The 17,347-nt window shown below is 57.2% G+C and overlaps 1 protein-coding gene and 1 long non-coding RNA gene across 12 annotated transcripts in view; one reads left to right on the top strand and one right to left on the bottom strand.

The window, feature by feature from the left end:
• The window catches only part of HDAC7 (histone deacetylase 7), a 95,308-nt gene that overhangs the window by 57,796 nt on the left and 20,165 nt on the right, over positions 1-17,347 (top strand). Inside the window, exon 1 of one of the 11 annotated variants that reach the window (XM_065043602.1) lies at positions 1,443-1,737. The exons of 8 other annotated variants lie outside the window; for them this stretch is intronic. Coding sequence is in view for 1 of the 3 variants with exons in the window: in XM_065043600.1 (XP_064899672.1) it covers positions 3,720-3,732 (13 nt within the window). In the remaining 2 variants the exon portion in view is untranslated. Of the gene's footprint in view, positions 1-1,442; positions 1,738-2,349; positions 3,733-11,042; positions 11,067-17,347 lie in introns of those variants that run through there. 2 more of the 11 variants (XM_065043600.1, XM_021283294.2) reach the window with 2 other exon arrangements.
• LOC135576689 (uncharacterized) overlaps positions 1-17,347 on the bottom strand; it is a 191,757-nt gene that overhangs the window by 156,575 nt on the left and 17,835 nt on the right. The window lies entirely within an intron of this gene.

Genomic DNA, 17,347 nt, shown 5'->3' with positions numbered 1-17,347 from the left:
CTGTTGGGTGGATTTTTAGCGGCGAGGATGTGATATTTCTATATTTGCTTGCAGGATGATAGTTTTTAATGCATCAATGGGGGCAAAAATGCACGTGGGAGTTTTTGGGGAGCGGAGTAGCTCTGCTCAAAGTGTCGGTCCAGAGCGATGCTGGCGGCTCCGGGAGCATCTGGCCCCACTTTTTGGGAGGTAAAGAGCGACCGGGGGGCACAGCGCTCGTCCCCATGCTCCAGTGGGCTCGGTGGGGCCTGTGGTCCCCAGTCACAGTGCTGGGTGGTGGCCGGGGGGGGCACAGGGACGTGTGGCATCGTCCGTCCTGCTCTCCCTCCTGGTTCTGTCCCTGCTGTGGCCCTTGGAGGCTGCGGGGAGCGCTGGATCTGATGTTGTGTTGCTAATCCTGTGATGCTTCTTTAGGTGATGCCGGTCCTGAAATCTCAGCTCAGGTACTAAAAGCATCTCAAGCCTTTTTAATAGAGGTATATATTCATTTTTTTTAATAGAGCTATATATATATTTTTTAATAAGAAAAACAGTTTCTATCACCACCTCGACCATGAAAGAAAGGGCTGCAAGTGGTGTCCTGCAAAACCTTCCAAAACAAGAGGCGAATAACAAAACTGGCACCGACTTGAGTCGCAATCCCAAGTTTGGGGACTGATTCACACCTCGGAGCGGTTCTGCCCCGGCCAGATCCTTCTGCCGCCCTCGTCGGCTCGAGCTGCATCACACACGGGCTCGCGTTGGTCCTTGCGGGTTTTTCCGGCTGCTGACGTGCGTGCTGGAGCAGCCTGGACACGTGCACCTCCCATTTGGAGGAGAAAAGAGGAATTTAGGGTGGAACTTGCTCCCTGGGGGCTTTGTTTCACCCTGCGGGCTGTGTCCAGATAAAGCATCTTCTGCTGCCTTGTTATTTTTATTTCCCTGCAGTGGAAAATCCCACCGGTCTCAGGAGTGGATTTTATCACCACATTTGCAAAGACTTTGGTTTCCAGCAGCGATCGCCGCGTTTCCGTGAGTTTCAGGCTCAATCTAAAACTCGTCCCTGGGTGTCCTGGGTAAAGCAACGGCAGCGTCTGTGCCTGCGGCTGTGATGGGTTTGCATTTCGGGGCTGGTCCTTTGGGGCAAAGGGACAATTTGGGGTTTGCCGTCTGGGTGTGCAGCCGCGCATGGCTCAGCCGTGGCGGGGACAGCAGCGGAGACAGCGCTGGGGACAATGGCAGGAAGCCGGAGCCGCGCGCAGCTCCTTGCCGCCGGCCACCGCCGCATCCCCGCCACCGCTCCTCCCGTGCTATTTCCATCGCATTGTCCGCAGGAGAGGAAGGATGTTTCCAGCCTTCTTCCTTTTTGCCTCAAAGGGATGTGGGGTGGGCGGGGAGAGGCTTTTTTTCTCCCCGGCCCTTGCGCAATAAGCACAATCGCCGCTTTTCCAAGCGCCGTCCCGCTCCGCCCAGGTCAGGGGGCTGATGCGTCGTGGCCCGAGCCGTCCCCGGGGTCTCCCCTCCCCTGCACAGTCTTGGCAGCGGAGATGCGCCTTGTCCCGCGTCCTCGCTGGCAGCCAGCGGGCTCAGATGTGTCCTCCCGCGCTCGGAGCTCCGTCGAGATAACTCTGCAACGTGGCTTTTAGCGGATACAGCTGGATCCGTGGTGCTCGGCGATGCCGGGGGAGATGCTGCTGCCTCCGTGCCCCGTATCCCCAGCGGTGCGGTGTGGTGACATTGCTGGCACTCAACATTAAGGTATTTTGGGAAGGGAAAGAGGGATCTCGATGTTATAAACGCCCTGAGCTGCGTGTCGTGGTGGGGACGTGTGTGTGGAGGTGTTGTCGCTGCAGGGGTGCAACAACCCTCGGTGGGGATGGTTTCAGGTGCCTCTGAAAACATTAGAAGTGTGCGATGGGGAATGTGACCTCTCGCTTTGCGATGGAGCAATATGGCCATGAAAGGGGGTTCTGGCTTTTTAGGGGGCATTATTTTAGTTCTTCGTCTTGTGGACAGGGCTCTGATGATGGCAACGAAACGCTGCAGCGTCCTGCCTGTGTTTTCGCACATTACCAACCTCTGTGGCCATGCAAAGCGGAGCCTCCTCGTTGTGCTGGACGAGGCCGGACTCCCACGTGCCAAGAAGCGAAAGCAGAATTAATTAAGATGGGAAATGATCTTAATTTGCTCTGGCTAAATCCCTTTAGCACCAGTAAACCCCGAACGTTTAAAGCAAAGGTCTCGGCCACACCTCTGCCTTTGTTCAGAGGAGGAGGAATCGTCCGTGACGCATCCCTGAGGGTTTGACTGTATGGGAGAGTTTTACCAGTTTTACTGGGGTGATTAGTGCTTCCTGGTAGGATCCAAACTGGGAAAAGCCCATTTCTTACTGCACTGGCTCCCAGCTCAGCTGCGATCACCTCGGGCCAGCCAGAAGAGTCTCAGTTCAATCTCACATATCAAATGCTGGTGTTGAGTCTCGGGACAGACCCAGGACTGAGCAGCGCTGCTGATTTTTCCACGGGGGAGCAGAAAACTTCACGGATCCCTTTTGCCTTGTTTCCTTTGCTTGTTGCGCAGCGGATGGGGACACGACGCGGCTGTCTCATCCTCCTCGAGCAGCATCCCCTGTGCATGGTACCACTCCCAGGGACACCCCCTACACCCCAATTTGGAGCTGCCGAACGTTCCTGACGAAGCCCAGGGTCAGGCCAGCCCGTGTAACCCGCCAGGAATCCGGGAGCTGACGGGGGGTGTGTGGCGGTACCAGGGCAATGGAGCCTTAGCGAGAAACACCAGCGATCCGCAGGCTCCAGGGGGTCGGGGTGACGACCTCGCTTGTGTTTTCTCGGCTGTTTAATCCTTCCCGAGGTTCTGGCCCCGCGTGTCCCGTTGTGTTGGCATCGGCCACCCCGTGATGGGTTTGCAAGGGAGTGGAGGGTGCGTGGATGGAGGAGGAGATGGCTCAGCTGTCTCCTTCCTCCTTTTTGTGGTCGTAGGGAGGCAGAGAATGCAGCAGGATAGCAAATTCTTCCGTAAACCAGCTTAGAAATCACTCCAGAGGAGCTTATGCAATAAAACACTTGAGGCTGGGGCAGGAGTTTTCCCCCTTTTTTCTTTTCAATATGAGCAAACTGTGGTGTGAGCTGCGTTATGGTCTCTTACTGCCTGTTCCCATTTGCGGAGCAGAAAAGGGTTTGTGTTTGTCTCCAGGAGATGCCGCAGCACAGGGGGTTGGAATGGAAGGTTTAGCAGACCAGGTTTAGCGCTGGATCCAGGTTATGGTTGGACTCAATTATCTTAAGGGTCTTTTCCAACCAAAATGGCTCAATGTCTGCTCCGCCGTGGCTTTTGCTTCCCCGCCACAGACTTTGACATTTCCACCTGCTGCCGGGTGCCAACCACCTGCCCGAGCCCACGCAAAACCTCCCTGTTTATTTTGTCTAAAAGCGATATATCCCCCAAAGCGGGGTGCAGCGGGAGGTGGGAATACCCGCTCCGCTTTAATTGCGTTTAATGAGTGTGACGGGGCCGGCTGCCAGCGGGCCCAGCGCTTTGCCAAGGCTGGCGCTCGCCCGTGAGAACCGCCGGGTGTGGCGAGCGGCCGCGCCTGCGTTCACAACCACCAGCAGAGCCGATTCTGGGGCTCCCATCACCCGTTGGGTTCCTCGCCTGGTGCCGTCACGTTTTGCGGCTCTGCTCTACAAGTACATTGAGCCCCGAGGGTTTGGAGGGACACGATGACGTCTGGGGGTGAGTGCGACAGAGGGTGGGCACGTCCCCTGCGGACATTGCCGAGCGGTTTGTGTTGGGTGGGCCATGAGCATCGTTTCGCATGGAGGTGGAATATGGAATATTGTGTCCAGCTGTGGCCCCTCAGTTCCAGCAGGACAGGGAACTGCTGGAGAGAGTCCAGCGCAGCCACCAAGATGCTGGAGGGAGTGGAGCATCTCCCGTGTGAGGAAAGGCTGAGGGAGCTGGGGCTCTGGAGCTGGACAAGAGGAGACTGAGGGGGGACTCATTCCTGGGGATCAAGATGGAAAGGGGGAGTGTCAGGAGGATGGAGCCAGGCTCTTCTGGTGACAACCAGGGACAGGACAAGGGGCAATGGGTGCAAACTGGAACACAGGAGGTTCCACTTAAATTTGAGCAGAAACTTGTTCGTGGTGAGGGTGGCAGAGCCTGGCCCAGGCTGCCCAGGGGGTTGTGGAGTCTCCTTCTCTGCAGACATTCCAACCCGCCTGGTTCCTGTGTAACCTCATCTGGGTGTTCCTGCTCCATGGGGGGATTGCACTGCATGAGCTTTCCAGGTCCCTTCAGCCCCTGACACTCTGGAATTCTGAGGTGAATCCTGGTCAGCTTTGCACTGAGCACCCAGCCAAGTGCTGTTGTTTGTTCCAACATGAAGTGACTTTAAGAGTCCTGGATGAGGCTGAGCTGACACCAGGTCTGACCCAGAGCGGCACCGAGGGCTCAAATCCCAACACCGACACTGATTGCTCGGTGTGTGAGGTTAACGCCGCTGCACTGGGCTCACCACGGGGCTTGGTCTGTTTATTTATTTTCCTTTTTTCCCATATATTTGCATGGCTCAGCGGCAGAATGAGCTCTCCTTGCTGGGTTAGCAGTGTCAGCACACACCCCGCTGCACCATCGTCCCCGCCGGGTGCTTGGGCGGCCTCGGGGCCCCCGCGTTCCCCTCCCAGGTCCCTCCCTTCCCTGTTTTCCCCGGGCGGGCTCCACCTGCTTGCAGGACACAGGGTCCTCCTGGCATTTCTGCAGCCCCAGTGCCCACAGAGACCCAGAATCCCGGAATGTCAGGGGCTGGAGGGACCTGGAAAGCTCATCCAGTGCAATCCCCCATGGAGCAGGAACACCCAGATGAGGTTACACAGGAACCAGGCGGGTTGGAATGTCTGCAGAGAAGGAGACTCCACAACCCCCTGGGCAGCCTGGGCCAGGCTCTGCCACCCTCACCAGGAACAAGTTTCTGCTCAGATTTAAGTGGAACCTCCTGTGTTCCAGTTTGCACCCATTGCCCCTTGTCCTGTCACTGGTTGTCACCAGAAGAGCCTGGCTCCATCCTCCTGACACTCCCCCTTTCCATCTTGATCCCCAGGAATGAGTCCCCCCTCAGTCTCCTCTTGTCCAGCTCCAGAGCCCCAGCTCCCTCAGCCTTTCCTCACACGGGAGATGCTCCACTCCTTTCATCATCTTTATTGTCCTCCCCGGTGACTCGGCTGCGCTGTTTCTTGTCGCTTTTCCAGCCTGGGTAGCATTCCCCGGATTTCAGCATCACGGATCTCTTCCCAGCAGCTTGCGTGCACCCACATTTCTCCCCGGGTGGCTGTCACCACTGTCCCCATGGTGTGGCAGAGGGGCTTGTTGGATCCAGGCACATTCCAGCCCCCTCTGCGTTAAGGATTGACGCCTCCGCCTTGCCCAGCTCCACAGATGATGTTGAGCCAAGGGCCGTGCTCTTCTGGCCTCTCCATGAGCACCCAGGTAGGGGAGGCAGCGCCAGGCGGCCCCGCAGCGATGGGGCCAGAAGTGTGTTTGTGCAGGAAACTGCAAATGTCGCAGCTTCCTTCCTCCCACATATAAATAACCCTCGTCCTAAACCCCGCGTCTCTGACTGGAGGGGACGCTGGGACGGGGGGTGGTTGGGGACAGCGCTGGCCCCGCAGGGCAAAGCTGAGCCTGACAGCGTTGAAATTCAGCGCAAGGTTTGGGCTGAGCTCCCGTTGTGCCTTTGCTGATGGTGGTTCAGCAATCAGGAACTTCTGTTTGTGCCTCTTTCCCTGGATGCGTCTTATTCCCGTATTGCTGGGACCACCGGGGTTTCTCTCAGCTCCTTGTTCTCTGCATTGTATCGGGCCTTAAGTTTTGTTTGTTTTTTCTTTTTAAATTGTTTTTTCATGAGTGAATCTGCCTTGCAGCCCAGCCTCGGAGCTCGGCCAGCGTTTGCCAAAGGGATTTCCTTCTCCGCAGCACGCAGAGAGGCTCCAATTAATGGGCAGGTCCCCTCGAGTAGTCACTCACTGCGAGTGGGTATTGTGGGAGCCTGGGCGTTTAGTCTCAGCACTTCCAGATCAAGCAAGACGCCGCTTCGGAGCATCGAGCTCTTCCCTGGAGGTTTATGAGTCAAACTGGGCTCTCGCTGAGCTGCACGAAGCAATTAAACGAATTAATGTCAGGGCTGAGCTGTGGCGCTGGTGACAGCAGCCCCCGCGCGGCCCTGACCCTTCGCTGGTGGGGAGAGGCAAAGCAGGTTGTGGGTTTGAGCCGAGGGGACGGAGGTTTTGCTGAGAGTTGGGGTGTTCAGCTGGGGAAGAGAAGCTCTGGGGAGACCTTAGTGCGGCCTTTCAGTGCTTAAAAGGAGCCTAAAGAAAGATCGGGACAGACTTTTGAGCAGGGCCTGTTGGGATAGAACCAGGGGTGATGGTTTTAAACTCAAGGAGGCGAGATTTAGACTAGGTTATCCTTATTAGGATGAAATTGTTGTCCCTGAGGGTGGTGAGAGCCTGGCCTAGGTTGGCCAGAGAGGTGGTAGATGAACCATCCCTGGAGACATCCCAGGCCAGGCTGGACGGGGCTCTGAGCACCCTGAGCTGCTGAAGATGTCCCTGCTCATGGCAGGGGTGACATTTGAAGGTCCTTTCAACCCAGACCCTTCTATGATTCCCCCACCAGCAGCGCGGTGCAGGGCAGAGCTGCTGCCGAGCCCATCGACGTGCCGTCCAAACCGGTTGGGAATGTTCTCCACTTATGCAAACGGGTGGTAATTGAGGAGAGGTTCGGCTAATCGTTTGATCTCTCCTCCGCTTCCCTTGGCACGCCGGCCGCATCCTCTCGTGCTGATGTAACCAGCCCCGGCGGGGAAAGACGAGGCGTCCTGTGCCAAGTGGGTGCTCGCTGCTTCCCGGGAGCTCCAGGGCTGCCACACGGCTCTGCTGCTCTTGGCGTCTTGTTGAAGAGAGACCCGGAGGAGCTTCTTTTGCTGGATAAAGTGCCAAAGCCTCTCTCTGAAGAAGATCCGTGGTGGCTGAAGGGAGGGAGGTGATGCTGAGGCTCTAGATGGGACTGTTGCCTCTTGCCCAAAGCCTGATCCAGGGAGAAGATGTGGCTAGTAAGAGACACCATGTTGTTCCAGTTCAGGCAGAGCGGGGAGATTTCCTTGCCTGGAGATGTGGCCTATAATCCTCATTTGGCTTTGCCCGCAGGCCTTGGCAATATTTAGGGTTTCACGCCGCAAACCCTCACCCTGTGTCCCCAAGGAGAGGACGCGCCAGTGACGTGGGGTTGGAGCCCTTCAGGGGTGCAGTTGCAGGGCTGGGGGAGCGTGGACCCGCTGCGGAGAAAGGCTTTGGGGAGCCCCTGGAGGATCCTCGGCTTCTCCGTCGCCTGATTGGGGACAGCACGGTGTGCTGGTGGCTCTGCAACAGGGAATCCCAGAATGTCAGGGGTTGGAAGGGACCTGGAAAGCTCATCCAGTGCAATCCCCCCATGGAGCAGGAACACCCAGATGAGGTTACACAGGAACCAGGTGGGTTGGAATGTCTGCAGAGAAGGAGACTCCACAACCCCCCTGGGCAGTCTGGGCCAGGCTCTGGCACCTCCCTGTCCTTCTGGAGCTGAGGGGCCACAACTGGACACAATATTCCAGGTGTGGTCTCCCCAGGGCAGAGCAGAGGGGCAGGAGAACCTCTCTGACCTACTGACCACCCCCTTCTAACCCACCCCAGGTCCCATTGGCTTCCTGGCCACAAGGGCCCAGTGCTGGCTCAGCCCACAGCACCCGGGATTCCCAGCTGGTCTCCCATCCAGGTACTAACCAGGCCTGACCCTGCTTAGCTTCCAAAACTGGGCATTCTCAGGGTGCTATGGCTGTATATATTATATACATATATGTATATGTATATGTATGCATATATATATGTTCGCCAAGTATATCCTGATAGTATCTGAACTAAACCCTTTTCTCAAGGGCAGAGCAGAGGGGCAGGAGAACCTCTCTGACCTACTGACCACCCCCTTCTAACCCACCCCAGGTCCCATTGGCTTCCTGGCCACAAGGGCCCAGTGCTGGCTCATGGTCACCCTGCTGTCCCCAGGACCCCCAGGTCCCTTTCCCCTACGCTGCTCTCTAATAGCTCATTCCGCAGGTGGGCTGTGACCAGGTGAGGGTGGCCAGAAGGGAACGAACCCACCGAGGTGGGCTGTGTGCTGTGGGGGATGTTTCCCTTCTGGGACGTGATGACTTTTCCCGAATCTCGGGAGTTTCCATGAGCAGAAGCTGCCTACGCTGCTCTGGGGAGCAAGAGGTGCCGCCAGGCAACCTTGGCTTTCCTTCAACGCAGCCCTTTGGTGCTGAATTTCCCTGTTTCAGAGGAAGCGGCGGTTGCTGCGAGGTTTCCTGGGGATACCTTGCCCTCCTCCGCACACCATCCTCCCCAGGGCTGGTGCTGCTGTTTGGGATGGGGCTGACGACCGGTGAGGGTGGGAGGATGCAACTGCTGCCAGGAAATGACTGCCAGAGCTTTCCAGCTGTGCCAAAGCTTTCCAGCTGTGCCAGAGGTGAGGATGGATCCCACTTGCTGTCCCTTGTGTCCCGGCTGCGGTTACAGGAGATGAGCTCCTCAGTCCCACCTCCTGCTGCCCACACTCAAACCGTGTGGCGCGGGGACCTGATCCTTCTGCAGAGAAACCGGTAAAAACACCATTTATTAACTTAATTGCTTGAGATGAGCACGCATGTACCTGCCCGCGTAGGCGCGGCGGATGGTGCTGGACATCAGGGCACGGCCGGCACAGGGATTCATTTCTTTTCCACTTGAAATGGTTCTATTCCTCGTGCTGGGATCGTTGGTGAAACCGCAGCCGCAGTGTGGTTCAGTCCTGCGTGTGCCCAGCTCCTTCTGCAGCGTGGTGCCCGTGGGTTCCTGTGGGTGAACGAGCTCAAATCTGGATTTGAAACCTCTCACCAGGTTTGCAGGGCAGGTTTTGCCTCTGGTTGGGCGCTGTGGGGGATTTCAAAAGGCTTTGGAGGTTAAAAAGCTCAGTGTGAATTTCTTGTCCCCTAGTGGGCTGAACATGAGCCAGCGTGTGCCCAGGTGGCCAAAAAGCCACCAGCATCCTGGCTGGTCCCAGCACTGGTGTGGCCAGCAGGCCCAGGGCAGTGACCATCCCTGTGCTGGGACCTGGGGAGGACAAACCGCCAATCCTGGGGGCAGTTTTGGGCCCCTCACGCCAAGAAAGAGCTTGAGGTGCTGGAGCGAGTGGAGAGAAGGGAACGGAGCTGGTGAGGGGCTGGAGCACAAGTGTGATGGAGCAGCTGAGGGACCTGGGGGGTTCAGCTGGAGAACAGGAGCTGAGGGGAGACCTTCTGATCTCTGAACTGCCTGAAAGGAGCTTGGAGCCAGGGGGGTCGGGCTCTGCTCCCAGGAACAAGCGCCAGGAGCAGAGGAAACGGCCTCAAGTTGCACCAGGGGAGGTTGAGGTTGGATATTAGGAAGAAATTCTTCATGGAAAGGGCTGTTGGGCATTGAAGAGGCTGCCCAGGGCAGTGCTGGAGTCACCATCTCTGGAGGGCTGGACAGATGGACATGAGGTTCTCAGGACATGGGGCAGTGCTGGGGTGGGGGGCAGTTGGACTCCACGATCTTGAGGGGCTTTTCCAACCCAAATGATTCTGTGATTCCCTGGGAGAGGAGACGTTTGCAAGTTGCTCCGTCTCCTCTGGGAGCCATACACGAGCGTGAAGGAAGGTGTTTGGTGGTTTAAGCACTGCCGGAGGTGAAGTTTGGGTCCGGTTTTACGGCTCAGGGCTTCGGGGGAATTTGGCATGATGCAGAGTTAGGTTGGGAACCTCTTGAGCAGCTTCGCCCTGGAGGCAAAACGCTTTCAATGGGGATTTGAGAGCATGTGGAAAACCTGCCTTAAACAGGCACCAAACCCTCCCCACACCTGCGTGGATCTGCTGGTCCTACTGACAGCGCATCCAAGACCCCCACGCAGACCCGGCCGTGCAATGAGGGTCTATTCAATCACCCGCATTTCCACTGGAAACACAGCCGGACCACTTCCATCCTTGCGTTATTTAGTGCTGAAGGGTTCACTGTGCGTCGTCCTTTGGCAGCGGAGCTTTCTGCTCCATACGGATGCTGTGGGAATGTATAGCGCGGTCCCACATCTCTGATGATGCAAACACTGATATTGGGGTGAGAGCTGGAGCACAGAGCGTTAAAACCATCAGCGATCCAGGTACGAAGCTTTTCCCCCTGTGTCCCCGGAGCGCGGGTTGGCCTGAGGGCGCCCAGAGATTTTATAAGTCCCGGAGTCATGAATTTCAACTATAACTACAAACATTTGTGGGGAGAAAATTGCAGGGAGGGCGATTAAATGTCTGACTCAAAGGTCATGAGCCACAAATAACCAGCGCGAGGGAAGTATCTCGCCCCGATCTGCTTCCCGAGGCCTGATGTTCATCTCGTTTGCAGGCTCCAACAGAGTGTTTTCTGATTTATGGCCTTGAAATACCTCAGTAATGCGCTTTGCTCGCAGGTGGATGTGCGTAGTCGGGGTGGTTTCAGGTGTGTCGCTTTTCATCCTGGTGCGTGAGCTGGTTTTGTGATGCAACGGCAACGTTGCCAACCTTTAATCACCGTCCGTCTCCGAGCTGTTCTGCAAACGTGCTGCAGAAGAAAATCTGCAAGAATCGGAGCCGAAAAATACAGTTTTACCCTTGTGGAAAAACTCTCGGGGGCTTTGCATAGAGAAGCATCAGCCTGTTCTTGTTTTGGAGCAGGAATTTGATGTCTGGTAGGGAGGAGAGGGATCCACCCACATCTGGCCAGTTCTTCAAGCCCTTGGAACTCGCAGCGAACGTGCTCCAGAAAGAGTTATCACAACTTGGCAACCGACCGCTCCAGCATGACATCTTCCCCGAGCACCATCTGTTCTCACGGCTCGGGCGGGACGCTGCGGACGCCCCTCGCTGCAGCCGAGGAACCAGGAGAATGCCCCAAATCCTCCCATTCTGCGGGGTCCTGCGAGAAACCCCCCCAGGAACGCGGGGACAGGTGGAGGTAGGGAGCACCGGCTCGGGGTCCCCACCATCCCCGAGCAGTGATACCAGGGTGACGCTGCTCTTGTCATTGTTTTTGCTCATCTTTGAGGGGAGCGCAGCGTTTGGGCCCGTGATGAAACCCCAGGAGCCGGGTGAGGTTACGCGAGGTACCCCGACTCTGGGATTTCCTATTTCTCCAGCTCTGCCTTTGTGATCTTCATGTTATTTCAACATAGTCCTTTTAGTGTGGTTTCTTCTTTAAGTGTTTTTAATTTGAACAAATTCCCTCCAGCTAATTTTTTCTTCCTTGTGCGGCGGCTCTGGAGAAGACCTTTTCCTTTTATTAAAGAGGAATGTTTTTAATCACACACATTCTTCAACCCGGCTGAACTCTGAACCTTTCACGGCTAATCAACAGAAGATGGGAAACTTGGGTTTTGTTTTGGTTTGTTTTGCTTTAAGCAACTGCCTTTAACTGCTGCTCGGCCTCAGACAAAGCTCGTTGCTGTGTGCGGTGGCCTCACAGGCAGGGATGCAGGCAGGGGCGCTGCGGGGATGCAGGCAGGGGTGCTGCAAGGATGCTATGGGGATGCAGGTAGGGATGCTATGGGGATGCAGGTAGGGATGCTGCAGGGGTGCAGGTAGGGATGCTATGGGGATGCAGGCAGGGTGCTGCAGGGATGCTGCAGGGATGCAGGCAGGGGCGCTGCAGGGATGCTACAGGGATGCAGGTAGGGATGCTACGGGGATGCAGGCAGGGGTGCTGCAGGGATGCTACGGGGATGCAGGCAGGGGTGCTGCAGGGATGCTGCAGGGATGCAGGCAGGGGTGCTGCAGGGATGCAGGCAGGGGTGCTGCAGGGATGCAGGCAGGGGCGCTGCAGGGATGCTATGGGGATGCAGGCAGGGATGCTGCAGGGGTGCTGCGGGGATGCAGGTAGGGATGCTATGGAGATGCTACGGGGATGCAGGTAGGGATGCTATGGAGATGCTATGGGGATGCAGGTAGGGATGCAGGCAGGGATACTGCAGGGATACAAGCAGGGATGCTGCAGGCATGCTACAGGGATAGAGGTAGGGATGCTACAGGGATGCTGCAGGCTGTGATGCTGCGGGGATGCTCTGCAAGGCGTAGTTCAAACATGACTGGTTTGTTCCTTAATCATCTGCCTGCCCTGGTTTGTTTGCTTTTTTGGCTTTATTTGCCTCTTTTTTAAGCGCAGCTCTTTGCTGTCGGCTGATCTCGCCTCTTAAAAAAAAATCAGGAAATGCCAAAGGAAAGATTTCTCCACTGCTTGCTTGGTTTTTTTTGGGGGGGTGTCTGTCTGTCTGAGAGCAGCAGCGTGACCGGTGCTTTTGGTGATGTCCCTTTCGGAGAGCAACCAAAGCACCGGATTTACCCTCTCCAGCCTGGGGAACTGGCTCCCACCAGCTCCCACCCTGCCCGAAAGCTCAGCAGGACTCCAAGAGCTGTTTGTCTGTTTGCAAAGTGCCCGTTGCCGTCTGCACACGCGCTCCGTGTCCCCCCCACACCTCTCCGGCGAGCGCGCGGGCTCTTGGAGCGCTTCGGCTGTTTTCCCTGCGCCGGCAGCCTGGAAAACGCCGGGTTGGCGAGCACAGAGCTGGCGCTGATGCTCGCGCTGCCGAAGGCTTTCCCAGGGCACGCCGGGGTGGGACCCTGCGCTGAAGCGTCTCCTCGCCGTGTCGCAATCTCCCCTTCCTGCGGAGGAAGGTGCCGCCTGCCCTGGTGCTGGGTGGTTTGTGCTTCGCTTCACCTCCCGATTCGCTGGCGTTGCGGCGTTTTCCTCCCAGGCAGATTTGGCTGCGTGAGATGACCCAGAAAAACAACCGACATGATGTCCCTGGTGCTTCTGCTTTGCTGACGGGACATGTGGTGCGAGTAGGAATCGTCACCCCCTGTCCGGGAGAGGGGCTGATCCTGCCCAAATACCTCCTGGGATCTTTGGGATCATCAGATCAGCTTAAAATTAGTGATTTATTTAGCAGAAGGAAGGACAAGAGGGAGGAGGCGTCGTGTCTTTGCAGAGAGGATGAGTTTGCTGGGTTTTCATGGCAGGGTCATTGGCAAAGCCGTTTGTGCAGCGAGCGCTGCCCCGTCCCAGTGCGCTGCTGGTGACATGGTGGCTGCTGGTGACACGGGGGCTACTGGTGACGTGGTGGCTCCTGGTGACACGGGGGCTACTGGTGACATGGTGGCTGCTGGTGACACAGCTGCTGGTGACGTGGTGGCAGTTGGTAACATGGTGGCCGCTGGTGACGTGGTGGCCGCTGGTGACGTGGTGGCCACTGATGACATGGTGGCCGCTGGTGACGTGGTGGCCACTGTTGGCATGGTGGCCGCTGTTGACGTGGTGCCCACTGGTGACACAGTGGCCACTGTTGACGTGGTGGCTGCTGGTGACACGGTGGATTCTGGTGACGTGGTGGCTATTGGTGACGTGGTGACTGCTGAATCACAGAATCCCAGAATGTCAGGGGTTGGAAGGGACCTGGAAAGCTCATCCAGTGCAATCCCCCCATGGAGCAGGAACACCCAGATGAGGTTACACAGTCCCAGCCCGAGCATCCCAGCCTCAAACCGTACATCCCAGTCCCAGCCTGAGCATCCCAGTCTCAGCCCAGGCATCCCAGTCCATACACCCCAATCCCAGCCTCTCTGTGGCCACGTGTCATGGTGCTGGTGGTTTTTATGGGTTCCTCTAGGACCCAGCTGGCTTGGGGAGAGGGACAGCCCCCCAGGAGCCCTCATGGGGCCGTGCTTCTGGCCTTCCTCGGGTGAGAGGAAGAGGAGGAGCTGCCGACCTGGCTGCCTGCCCCAGAATCATGTGTGAGCATCGGAGGCTGCAGGGAGGGGGGTTGTTTACTGTAACTCTTGGCGAAGGTCCCGGCATCAAACCCCAAATGAATTCAAGCTGCAGCGGGAGGTCACGGCAGAAACAAACAGCTCCCAGGGCAGGACGGGCTTTGCGAGGGGTCTGGGGGTGCTGGAGCCTGGGCTGGTGCGGGGGGACGTGGAGCATCCCCACAGGTGCCACACGCCCGAGGGGACCTGGCGTGGGGACAGTGGCCGATACTCCTGCCCAGGGGCTGGGCTGCGCTCCCGGTGCCACCGTCCCCAGCCGGTCCTTGTCCCTCTCCACCCTGATACTCAGCGTGTGAAGCAGTGTTTCTGAGCTCTGGAAAACTGCCCTGAGTTTTGTGGCTTTAGCCCCTGCTAAAGCGACACTAAGTTGGGGCTTTGCACAGGCTGGGATGCCCATGTCACCCCAGGGCTCTCCAGGCCAGTCCCTGCTCCCCTGGGACCTTCTTTTCATCCCACCTTCCCTCTGTCCCACCTCCTGAACAGCCCCGTTGTGCCAAAATGTCCCCAGCGTCACAGGGCCCGGTGCAGCAGGGTGCTCCGTGCCTCCGCTGCTCTGCGCTGGGGACCGCGGTGTCACGAGGGTCCCCGCTGCCACCACCGCTCTCCCAGCCCTGCTGCTCTAACCGCGGGGATGCTCGACGGCCTTTTTCCTGGCGCGGGGCGAGTGCTGAAGAGTTGTTTTTCTGGCCGCTTGGCCTCCCCCGGCACACGCGTCCCCTCCCACTTCTCGTCTTCCGCTGCTGCGGAGTTTGTTTTTAAAAAGACTCGAACAGATGAGGTAGAGAGATTCCCAGTGCCTTCCCCCTCGGCTCTGCGCCATGGTCCCTGTCACCCCCTCCATCCCCGGGGGAGCCTGCGGTTGCCCCCAGGACCTTCTCACTCCTTTTTGCCCCGGGGAGGTGCTGGAGTGGCCCTGGGGATGCTGCTGATGGGGTGAACAAGGCGATGGGAGCTCCCCATGAGCATGACAAGCAGAGGATGGCCATGACAACACTGCTCTGGATGCCATCGGCTCCGAGGACGGCAGCTGTGGCTTGGTGGGCTGGTCCCTTCCTCCTCACACCCCCGTTTCCCCTCCAAACGATGCTCCTGCGTGTAAGGAGTCTCAGCATCTCAGAGCTGACCCCGATGTGGTCCCCGCTGCGTTTCGCAGCTCCCGCGGCATCCAGCGGGAGGGTGACGTTTGGCTGGAGGGGACCGAGGGCCGGCTGAGCTTCTGCAAGTCCCTGCAGATCGGTGGCGTCACGCGAAGGAGCTTTGGGCTGGGAGCTGTCAGAAAATCCCTTTTTCCCACCCCGAAACGTGCTCGTTACAGCCTGTCCTTGTCCGGCTGCCAGCGGCCCGGCACGTCCCGTTAGCAGCGCTGCCTTCATCCCCAGGGGCTTTTTTCCCTCCTCCTCCTCACCAGGAGGTGGGAACACGCAGGAGGTGACAAGCAGGAGGTGACAGCACAGCTTATCACTTGTGCCTTTCAGAATCGCTGATGTTTAGCAAGACCTGAGGCCCTTTGGGGAGGTTTTTGATGGGTCCAGCCTCCTGCGAGGAGATGGGACCGAGCGCTGCAGCCTCTTGGGGACAAATTGTCACCCCCGGGGAGGACATTGGCCTTTTTGGGACCCCCGGCTTTGTGCAGGAGTCAAAGGGCACGTAGAAGACTTGGGGTCTTCCTGCTGGGGGGACCTTCACTTTTAGACTCTTGTTTGCTCATAAAAACGCAGCTGGAATGTGCTCATGTGCTTTTCGGGTGCCTGATGCTCAAAGGGGCCTGTGGGGCTCGTCCTGCCCTCTCGTGGCATCGACTCAGTGACAACGGGGCGCAGGAGCTCAGTGGCTTTCAGGCTTAGGCTGATAATCTCCTTCAATCTCTGTATCACAGTGGGGCAGGCAGGGTGTAGCAATTAGCTCTAATTAGCCAGAGACAAATTAAATCCTGGGCTGTTATCAGCAAGATAGAGAGAGAACGGGCTAAACCCTGCGATGGGGTTTCCTGGGAACATCAGATGCTTCTCTGAGCTCGGGGCTGTTTCTGTCCTGGAGAATCGAGATGGTGCAGGGAAACGTTTGCCATCATCCAGAGGGGATTTTCCCTGCTTGGGACACAGGGAATGTGTAAATGCTGTGTAAATGCTGTGTAAATGCTGCGTGATGGGGTGGGAGCTGCGGAGATTCCTCCCACAACATTGCAGCCGTCAGCACACGCTCCCCAATGCCGTTGGGGTTTGAACTGCACAGGGTGTGGTTCTCCGTCTGTATAACAACATTTGCATTTGGTTCTGGTGGTGGGTTTTTTTTGTTTTGTTGTTTTTTTGTTTTGTTGTTTTTTTTCATTGAAACTGCTTTTGGAAAACAATTCGCTCTCAGGGCGCAGTGGCCTTATACCCCTTGCAGCATCTTCTTGTGCTGAATTTCCTGCCCACCCGCCCGTTCCCACCCTTGGCCAGGTGCTTTTTCTGCAGATTTGTCTTCCCTTTGTTGGAGCGACCAGCTCTGCTTTGCGCTGGCCCGTGGCACGTGTGGGGTAAATTAAGCCAGGCTTTGTGAGGCCGTTGGTGCAAATAACCCCCCTGCTGCAGCGGGTGTAATCGGGGCTGTTTTCGGGGTCGTGGGAATGGGGGACTGCGCTTTGCAAAGTGATTCTCAGCCGCGGCGTCAGTGGCAGCACCTCAGAGATGCCCCAAGGGTGTACGATTTACAGGATGATCACAGGATCACAGAATGGACTGGGTTGGAAAAGCCCTCAGAGACCATCCAGTCCAACCCTTGGTCCAACTCCAGTCCATTGACTAGATCATGGCACTAAGCGCCATGTCCAATCTCAGTTTAAAAACCTCCAGGACGGTGAGTCCAGCACCTCCCTGGGCAGCCATTCCAATCCTGACCACTCTCTCTGCACAGAATTGCTTTCTAATCTCCAGCCTCAGTTTCCCCTGGCAGAGTTGAAGCCCATGGCCCCTTGTCCTATTGCTGATGCCTGGAGAAGAGCCCAATCCCCACCTGGCTAGAACTGCCCTTCAGGTAGTTCTAGAGAGTGCTGAGCTCAGCTCTAAGCCTCCTCTTCTCCAGACTAAACAAGCCCAGCTCCCTCAGCCTCTCCCCATAGGGCTTGTGTTCAAGTCCCTTCCCCAGTCTTGTTGCTCTTCTCTGGACCCGCTCCAGCACTTCAATCTCTTTCCTGAGCTGAGGGGCCCAGAACTGACCACAACACTCCAGGTGTGGCCTCCCCAGTGCAGAGCACAGGGGAAGGATCACTGCCCTGGTCCTGCTGACCACGCTGGTTTGGTTACAGGCCAGGATCCCATTGGCCTTCTTGGCCACCTGGGCACACTGTTGGCTCATGTTGAGCTTCCTGTCCATTAGTCCCCCAGGTCCCTTTCTGCCTGCCTGCTCTCCAGCCACTCTGTGCCCAGCCTGGAGCAC

The sequence above is a fragment of the Columba livia genome, chromosome 29, assembly GCF_036013475.1.
Source record: "Columba livia isolate bColLiv1 breed racing homer chromosome 29, bColLiv1.pat.W.v2, whole genome shotgun sequence".
Classification (NCBI taxonomy): domain Eukaryota; kingdom Metazoa; phylum Chordata; class Aves; order Columbiformes; family Columbidae; genus Columba; species Columba livia.
The sequence above is the reverse complement of the archived record's forward strand: the minus strand, read 5'-3'. Positions and strand labels throughout refer to the sequence as shown.